General features: G+C 37.1%; 2 protein-coding genes across 2 annotated transcripts; both read right to left on the reverse strand.

Annotated features, from left to right (window-relative positions):
* Window positions 1–203: 203 nt before the first annotated feature.
* On the reverse strand, window positions 204–1,493 carry LOC137743543 (translation initiation factor IF-1, chloroplastic-like). The gene has a single exon (XM_068483459.1). It carries the CDS (start codon window positions 1,383–1,385, stop codon window positions 849–851), a length of 537 nt encoding a protein of 178 aa, XP_068339560.1. The 5' UTR covers window positions 1,386–1,493; the 3' UTR covers window positions 204–848.
* A 6,731-nt stretch (window positions 1,494–8,224) lies between these two features.
* Window positions 8,225–9,129, reverse strand: LOC137742577 (vacuolar protein sorting-associated protein 25). The gene has a single exon (XM_068482487.1). The coding sequence runs from the start codon at window positions 8,970–8,972 to the stop codon at window positions 8,430–8,432; it is 543 nt and encodes a 180-aa protein (XP_068338588.1). The 5' UTR covers window positions 8,973–9,129; the 3' UTR covers window positions 8,225–8,429.
* Window positions 9,130–9,575: the final 446 nt, after the last annotated feature.

Below are 9,575 nucleotides of genomic sequence, written 5' to 3' on the forward strand. Positions count from 1 at the left end.
TGAGGCTCAGCCCACCCTCTCCCTTTAACATACACAATATCGTTTATTCAAAAAAAAAAAAATGAATGTTAAAGAGTCCTAGCCTTGATAAATGACACGAATTAAACATAAAACCATGATGCACATAATTCTCTTCAATCTCCTCAATGGAGGATTTCTAGGAAAACTTCTCTATTTTTATTGACAAGGGTTTTGAGCTCAAAATTCATGAACGACAATTGTTAAGGAGCTTTGTTGGAATTCCAAAATATGCAAAGTAAAACAGAACAGAGGGAGATGGGACAACCATCTTACAACCGTAACTCACTGAACCAATCCAAGACCTTTGATCGAAGAATGACCGATGAACACAATGACCAAAACTCGACGAATCCAAGTCCTCTCAAAGATGCATTCTATTGTCATATGAATAGAAGATTGAACCAGAAAATCATGCCACTGTTCCCAGAAAACAAATGCATTCGCACTCTTGGATGCACTCGAGTTTCTGTGCTCGATTCCCCCTCCCTCAACATCGAAATTTTTTCGCCTAATAAGATGTCATTGAGGACAGAAGCAGAAATCTAACACTACTCTCCTTACCTACATTTGCAACACCACTGTTGTTTACACCAAGATTTCTCCATAGGATCAATTCTCACTACAATTTCTCAACCAAAACCAAAACCATGGATAACAAACACAAGAATCTACATTCGAATTCGCAACCCAAATCGAGATTTCAGTGACCAACCTCAAATTACATAACACAAAACAAATTCTCAGCATTCGCAATTCATAACACAAATGTTTCAGTGTCACTCGCAACTAAAAAAAGAAAAAAAAAAAAACCAAAAACAAATATTAGTTTAGGGAGAGTCCATAGGATCCTTCCTGGATTTATTTTTCGTTTCGGAATTCTTCATCTTTCTTTTGCTTGGGTCGTCATCCTGTTTATACCTGAAAACAATACGACCTCTAGTGGTGTCGTACCGGCTGACCTCAACCTTAACTCTGTCTCCGATCAAAATTCGAATGAATTTCTTTCGGATTTTCCCAGAAATGTAGCCGATGATAGTGTCGGCGTTGTCTAATCGGATTCGAAACATACCGTTGGGGAGCGACTCCGTGACCAACCCTTCTTGGCTGAACTTCTGCTCGTCCACTCCCGGGGATTTGCTCGCGGCGACAACGAACGGGAACCGTTTGGGGCTGAGGAAGAAGTGGTTTCCGACAAGACAGTGGCTGCTGCTGCTGTTGGTGATGTGGAGATGGGACTGGGGTTTTGGGTTTGGTTGGAATTTGAGAGTTGATGGGGTGAGGGTGAGGGTTAGGGTTTTAGAGTGGAAGGGGGGAGAGTGGTGGAGGATTGGGTGGCGGAGGGAGGATGATGGCGAGGTCAACATGGCTTTTGGTGGTGGTGGTGGTACGGTGTTCGCTTTTGGTGTCTGTTTTGTGGGTGGAGACAGGAAAGGGGAGGAGGTAAAGGGATTGGGTTTGGGGATTTTTGAGGATTGTTTTGACTCTTGAGTAAATATTGGATTCTGTCGAGGGTGAATATGTAGTTTCATTTTTCTCTTCATTTTCTCTTCTTTCTTTTTTTTTTTTTTTTTTTTTTTTTTTTTGTGTGCTGATAATCTCATCTTATTGTCCTATTTTCTCATCTATATTTTAATAAAAATCTCAAAAGTAATAATAAAATGTTTATAATTTTATAAAAAAAAACTTTTAAACCCCTACTCCATCGTCTCTCTCCGTCCTCGTTTCTCTGTTCCTTTTCATCTCTCTTTTCTTGGCTTCTGCATTGACCACCAGATCGGAAGCACGAAGACTCAAGAGGAGCATGACAAAGTTGTGGTGGTGGAGGAAGGGCAAGAGGAGTGCTCCTCTCCCTTGGGGGCAAGTCACTTCTCGTTTGGGGCTTAAATTTCAATTTTCGTTGAATTTGAATGGTTGTGGAGATTTAGAGCCTCATCACGGCGGTAATTAACTTTTTAGTTTGTTTTTTTTATTACCCCGAACTTCATTGCTTGATAGTTGCTACAAGTGCAAGTGACTTGTTGCCGTAGTACAAAATCTAGAAATACATAGCTTATGGACAAGATTGAGAAACTGGTATTGGATTTTGGGTTGGCTAATTGACGCGTTTTGCTGCTAAAGGAAGTTCTAGGGGAGACTGGAGGTGGAAACAAGATAACGATGGTGTGGTGCTAGTGTTGTGATAAAGGTTATTTTTGGAATAACAAAGGGTGGGAAAATAAGATTTTAATTTTTTTTTTAATTTTTATAGTGGGTGAGATTATAATGGGATGAAGAAATAAGACAATGGGGTGGGTCTAATAGCACTCTTTTTTTTTTTTTTAGTATAACAATATTTTTACACTAAGGGAGAGGGAGTTTGGCTAAGTCATACAATAAACAGTTTAATTCGATATCGAATTCGCCAACTTCTCTTCTTCTAATTTTAAACATTCATTGAAAGAATTAACTTGGCGCTATTGAGGTGGAGTTTTTCTTCAATTCACTTTGTAGCAGGTTTATAGAATTTTTGAAGTTATAATTAGAATTATTAATATTATATATAACTCTATAAAGATTATTTTTGTAAAACATAAGTAAAATATTATATCGTTTAGTCATCAAATTATATATAAAAAAATGGATTTGATAAAAGTATTATGAACCGTTTATCTGTTTTCTACTGTTAAAATGAACTTAGTTTTAAGTAATTTATTTATAGTGATGATATTTACAAAATAATTTATAATATAAATAATTCTTATGATAAACACATAATTTTATGAATCTAACTCGAAATAAATTGAGGAGGAACAACTCCTTAATCTTAAAGAGCCAAGCTCCCTTCTTTCTTAATGGCTAGAAAACTTATTAATGGGATGTAAAGTTTAAAAGGACGTCAATCTGAAACAACCAACCAAACTGGCCGATCCAAGCAGTAATGGTCAGTTTGATTTCGTTTTGACAAGAGAAAAGTCATAATTTAGAAATTGAATCGAATCATAATTAATTATTTTGGTTACGATTTTCAGCCTTTATAAACCAACCTGGATCGGCCACTCGCATATTTGTATTCGAATGATTTTTATTACTATACATGTAATCTTTTTATTGGCTTACTAGCCTCTTGCTACACACATACGTGTGTGGCAATTGGCCTTTTTATATATATTTTATTTAAATAATTAATTTACATATTTTTAAAAATTATTTGAAAAAAAAAAGAAGAAGAAATGAGTTAATGACATGAAACCACCCACTAACGTGGGAGGTTTTGTTTTTGTTTTTTTGTTTTTCATTTTAAATATTAAATTCATTCAAAATAAAAATATGGCTAAATACTTTAGCTTCTTTTGGTTCAATTGTAATTTATGGAATTCTTAAAAGGCAATTTATGGTATTTTGAATGTTTCACCATTTTAGGGTGCTCACTTTGTATATATAGATAACTAGGTAAAGATGTTGAATTTGAGAGTTAGAGACCACTCTAGATATTTGAATTGTAACTGTAACTACAGTTACAAAACTTTGAAGTTTAGAGTGATTGTAGAATAAGAATTTTGGAATGTCAATAACAATATTTTTTTTTTTTTTTAAACAAATGATATTATCTACATTCTACAATAAGGGTGTGGGAGAGTGTGCTAACCCTCACAATTGGTTAGCAATAATGAGATTCAAATTTGTCTTTGATGAGAACTAAACCTAAGATCTCTCACTTACAAATGAAGATGAATACCATTAAACCGTATTACAAAGTGATAAAGTATAGAGTGATTTGATATACTAGAAGAAAATAAGGTAGTAATAATCGAGTTTCGTTATTGTAAACTGTAATTTGACCCCCAAAAAAATGGATTTACATTTGAACTTTTCAAATCAAATCTTTTGACATTTGTTTGATTTTGTTAAGACTAAAACCAAGTCAAACAATTATACTGCAATTAGTGTGATTCTAAATGTGGACCGGGCTTAATAATTTATACAAATTGAATGGGCTAGGCCTTTCTTATTTATTAAGCGAGTCAATGTGAACCAAGAACCGATCACTAGATTTCCAATGAGTCGAATTTTGTTGGGTAGAAGAATTTGAGAGCTCTGTTACCATTAAGAGATGAAACATAACAAATCCGTCTTAACTTTTAATGTTCGTAACACCATCATTTTTACCATCGTTTGTGCACTGTTTGTGTCTATACACCTGTGGACTCTACCTCACTATCCAAGCCAAATTTTGACCCAACAATCAACTAAGTTTTGAAACCTCGAGGCTGAATTCAACAACTATAATATGCTTAATTTCTTCCAATATCACGTGCCTTTCAACGAGACGAAAAAAGTGTACTAAGTTATACATTTTAAAATGTGCCATAGGTTCGAGACAATAATCTCCTGTTATATATAGATTGTTATCGCAAGTGAATGGATGATTTATATCATGTCAATTGTCTTTTATATTTAAGCCAAAAACAAAATGTTGGTTTCATTTCAATTATTCTATCACACTTTTGCCATTGTTTTTAGAGAGTCAGTTTTCACACATATTTTTAACTTTCATACAACTCCATTTTGGCCATCAGATTAAATTAATCAAAAGAAAACAACTGACCTGATTAAATATAACTGTGTTAGAGGCTAAAAAATCATGTTCGTCATTTTTTTTTTCATTGGAATGAAATTAACCTAGTAACCAAGTAGCAAACAAACGATAAAAAATTGGGAGTTTTAATGAAAAACCCACGGTACTGTTTACTTTAACGAAAAACCACATTTTTACACTAAAAAGTCAATCCTGGTACTATTCACTTAACCCTTTATTTTGTCCTTATCATTAAAACTCAAAGTTTTCAAGCCATTTTCATTAATTTTCCTTAAAAATTCCCATGTACGGTCCAAATTCATTTCTCAGCAAAACCTAACAATAAAATAATGTGCCACTTATTACTACATGTTAGTAATATTCCTTTGCACTTATGGGTGAAAAGTTTTAGGTTTAAAATGCGTGGATGGTGATTTCAATTCCACTTTATCTTCTCACCCCTTGCTACAATCTATACTTGTAAGTTAGGTTCAATTCATGTGGATGACGAGTTTGATGCCCAATTATGTGATTTGATCCCCCCATTCTTAGACTAAGTTGCACAACTAAGCAGGAAAGTAACATGACCAGTTTCGCTAATTTGTAAACTACCCAGTTTTGTAGACATGAGGGTGCCCAAATTGGCCAGAATAGTGTGTGCACCCCTCAACACTCAACTTTGAAATTTCGAATACAGATTAATTAGCTAGATTATCACTCGGATAAAAGATAAAAAAAATCAACAAATCAATAAATAAAAAATAAAAATACTCCATTTAATTAATTTTTTTTATTGTCACAGTTAGACCTGGCATTTCAAATCCGACCCAACTCAACCCGTTAAAATGAGTATTTGGGTCAGATGGTTAATGGGTCATTTTGGGTGAACTCGCAAGACCCGTTAAACCACCTGTTATTAAGAGCTTTTGTGTAATTTTAATAGTCAATAATGAAACCCTTGCTGCTGTATCAGCACCTCCAACGCATTTCTTTACTCCCGTCCTCCTTTGGCCCTCTTCTTCGATTAGCTCACACTCCAAGTCTCCAAACTCAGCTGATGACAATTCCACAGCAGAAGAATCACATGTCAATGTTGCTGTTGCTGACGACGAAGACAAGGACGACGACGATGAAGATGATGATGATGATACTGAGTTGGGAGTCTCGGATTCCGGTCTTTCTCAAGATATGAAAAACATTTCTGACATCTTAAGTTTACAGAGCGAGTCGCTGGGCTCTGACATGAAAAGGAAGCTCGATCAATGCAGCATAGTAGCCTCGTCAGAGCTGGTGGTAGCGGTTCTTTCACGCGTTCGCAATGATTGGGAAACTGCCTGGGCCTTGATTGATGAGATGAAAGGTCCTCTCATCACTCCTTACACTCTCTTGATCATGATCAGGAGGTGCTCTTGCGTTCATGTTGGCAAGGCTATCAATACTTTATATGCTTATAAACACTTTCACTTTGATACATATGATGTTAGATTGTTAATTAATGTTTGTAATTTTGGTTAAAAGATGTGTAATTTGTTTTGGAATGCAAAATGTGAAAAAAAAAAAAAAAAAAAAAAAAAAAAAAAAAAAATTGTTAATGGGTGACTATTAGATTAACAGGTTGAGTTTGGATGATCTATTAGCTTAAAGGGTTGGGTCCAGATGACCCGTTAAATTAACGGATCGGGTCCAAACCCAGTAAACCCGACCCATTTACAGGTTTACTAACAGTGTACCAGATGATGGAAATATGAATCTAGTCCAAGTGAAACACAAGCCTAAAGAATGACAAAGTACTAATAAGAAACTCTTTAAAATCAATACTGAATGCAAAGTAAATAGTCTGTTTATGTTTATATACTAACAGAAGCACAAACAACACTGTAACTTACTTTCTCATAACTTTCATGTCCCTTCAATCTACTTCGATGGATGCAGCGTCCACTGAACTGCTGCTGCAAGTATGAATGCAGCAAATAGCAGATCCACAAAACAAACAATGACATCCCAGGAACCAGATAAATGACCTGTATGACGATCAATCACAAACTTGGACGATCAATGGAGGATAGGATCAAAGGTTTGAGCCCCGTAAAGGTCATATGCATGGGGAAGTACACCAGAATTGTAATTCCAAGGTAAAATGAACAAGGAGGACTATCCTTTGAGTTCAGAAAAATGTTGAGGCTGATTTGAGGGAAAAGAAAGGCATCGAATACTAGACGGGCAAAGGACCTTAAATGCCCAAAAAGAAAATGCTTTACAATGTGCAATTTGTTCTGCTTGAAGTTCACAAACAAAGAAATGAAGCCTCCGGTGATGTGTAATAGTGCACAAACATTGAATACCATTTTCTCAGCACCCCATGAAACCATTAGGTTGGGATCGTGCAACTGCTTGGACCACTTAAGCTGGAGAAGACGTTGATGGAATATGAAAGCCAATAACATGACAACACGTACGGTCATCTCATTCACCCCAAGCCATCTGCCAACTCTTACACGAGACATCTTGGCTTTCTCAGTTTTGCAAGAACAAGGCAAGTTAAGCACCAGTGGGAGCATGTACTTCAAAGTAAGAAATGCAAGCATGAGAACTGAAATAAAAGGGATAAGTTACGGTGTCCTTTCACATAGTAAAACTGGTATCCCACAAATGTGCACGCGAGTTTGCTGGAGATCAGAGACATGAGAGTAGAAACAACACACACGAGCATGCAGATTTTCTCATACGAGCAGAAACAACACACATCTCCGTTCTATTTTTTTCTGGAAAATTACAAGTTATTAGACACAGGCACCTTCAAATATTGATCCACTAAATCTACAGGGAAGAAAACAACACCCTCCAAACTACTGCTGCAGCCTGCAGGTAAACAATTGCAGCAAAAAGCAGGATCCCACAGGAATAAAGACATCCCAAGCTGTTGAGAAGATACAAGCACCAGGAAACACATAAAAATACGACTGATAGTAGCCAACATAAGCATTACTCTGCTCAAGAACATGATTTTGCATGAACAAGGCCTCAAACTTTAGTAACAAAGGGATTAAGTGCCCCATAATATGAAAGCCCATCATGGCAACCGAGATGAAATGGAGCAGATTACGGTGCTTTTTCACATGGAAGAGTCGAAATCCTGAAAAGATGCACGTTTATATGTTGGAGCTAAGATGATCACCTACTCTGTCATCCAGTTTCATTTTTCTGGAAGAAAAAAGGCTTATGACTCTAAGGACAGGTCTGAGTTAAAGAGTGTCAGCTTTTTCTCGTCTGCTTTCCATGCTTCCCTTAATTTTATCTCCATTCTTCTTTGAATTAATCGGAGGAAACTGGACATGGATAAAATCTCACAATCCATTTTTTCATTTGACAATGCTTGACAATCTAGATCTCTACAGGCCACCTATTTGATTCTTTCCGCACACAAATCAAACCGAAAGAATAAAAGCTCAGCGACTACAGTCAAAGGGTAACTTAATTATAATTCATAGAGCATACTCTTTGTTAAGAATCTAGATGACACACTATAAAACAAACACCATGTAAACAATCACATTGCACCTGATAAATGCTTTGATGCATCTATAGTCCAAAAACCGATAGAAAACCATAATCCACAGCGAAGAAAGCAAATAACCATTATTGTACCTATGAATAAAAGCATGCCTGTGTAGATTGCAGCAAAGATTAAAGAGACAAAAGAAGATTCCCCAAAATCATATTCTCATAGCGATTACTGATTAGGCCTGAAGCATCTGTTGAACAAAAGTACCAATTCATCTAATCAAAACAAACATAGCATAATACAAATGGGGGTTTTTCCTAAACCTGGATTAAGAGTCCAAGGGTACCAAAATCAAATCGAAAACTTCACGCCCTCGTCATCTGCGGTAGTCCCCTTGAAGATTGCAAGCTTCCCTTTCTGCTCCAGCATCTTCAAAGCCCTCATCAGAACCGTCCGATCAATCCCATGAAGCTCCGTCCCCCTCGATTCAATCCCAGTTCGGATTTCCTCAACCGTCATCACACTATCCTCCAACCCATTGTCCTTGACGAAGTCCAGGACAATATTAGCCCAGTCCTGAATCCGATGCCATAGCACAAGGCACTTTCGGCGGCTTTTATCCAGCCACTCCGCCCGGCCCTGCGCCACCAACGCCGAGAGGAAGGCTTCCCGGGCTTCGTAGGTGAGAGATCGCTCGATCGCGGGGTTAGAGAAGAGCGGAAAGTCTTGGTCTTCCAATCCGATGACGAATATGTGGTGGGTTTTGCAGTAGTCGAGGATGAGGTCTTTCCATAGCTGTATCTGCTTCTCTCGGGTGTCTCTGACGGGTTGGAGTGTGAAGTACGGAGGGTAATTGAAGAACTGGGGAAGCTTGAAATCTCCCAATTTCTGCATCTGATACTCTCTTGGAGGCGATCAGAGGCCGGAAGCTTGACTGTGGCGGAGGACGGTGGGAGTGGGTAGTTTACTGGTAGAGGAGCAGAAAGTTTCTGAGGCTAAAAGATCAGTCCGACGCCGTTTTGCTGACAATTGACGAAACAAGGGGCGGCATTGAAAATATAAGGGAGTCCTCTTTGCAAATGCTTTTCACCCTGCGGAAATATACGTAACTTTCAAATCCAAACCGTTCAAAATAATCAAAACGTTCTGAATGTGCCACGTATTTAACGGTCCGGTTTTCCTGACCCTTTTCCCCACTCCGTCTCGCTTCATTTTTCCTTTTGCAATTGCCGAGTCATGTATTTCCAGTCGGGTAATGAAGGAATATAAATTTGTAGATAAAATTTGTACATTAAATGATGTGTTCCTAATAGGAATGAGTATATTTATCAACGTCTAAGTTATAATCTATTCATCAACTTTCATGTTATTTAGTTTATAAATTTTTATCTACTAATTTAGTTTCTCTAGCATTACCTTTTCACACTTCACTATCTCTCTTTCTCTTATCTGCACACCAGAGTGTCAACATTGCTAGAAATGAAGAAATTAAGCTAT

The sequence above is a fragment of the Pyrus communis genome, chromosome 8 (assembly GCF_963583255.1).
Source record: "Pyrus communis chromosome 8, drPyrComm1.1, whole genome shotgun sequence".
Classification (NCBI taxonomy): domain Eukaryota; kingdom Viridiplantae; phylum Streptophyta; class Magnoliopsida; order Rosales; family Rosaceae; genus Pyrus; species Pyrus communis.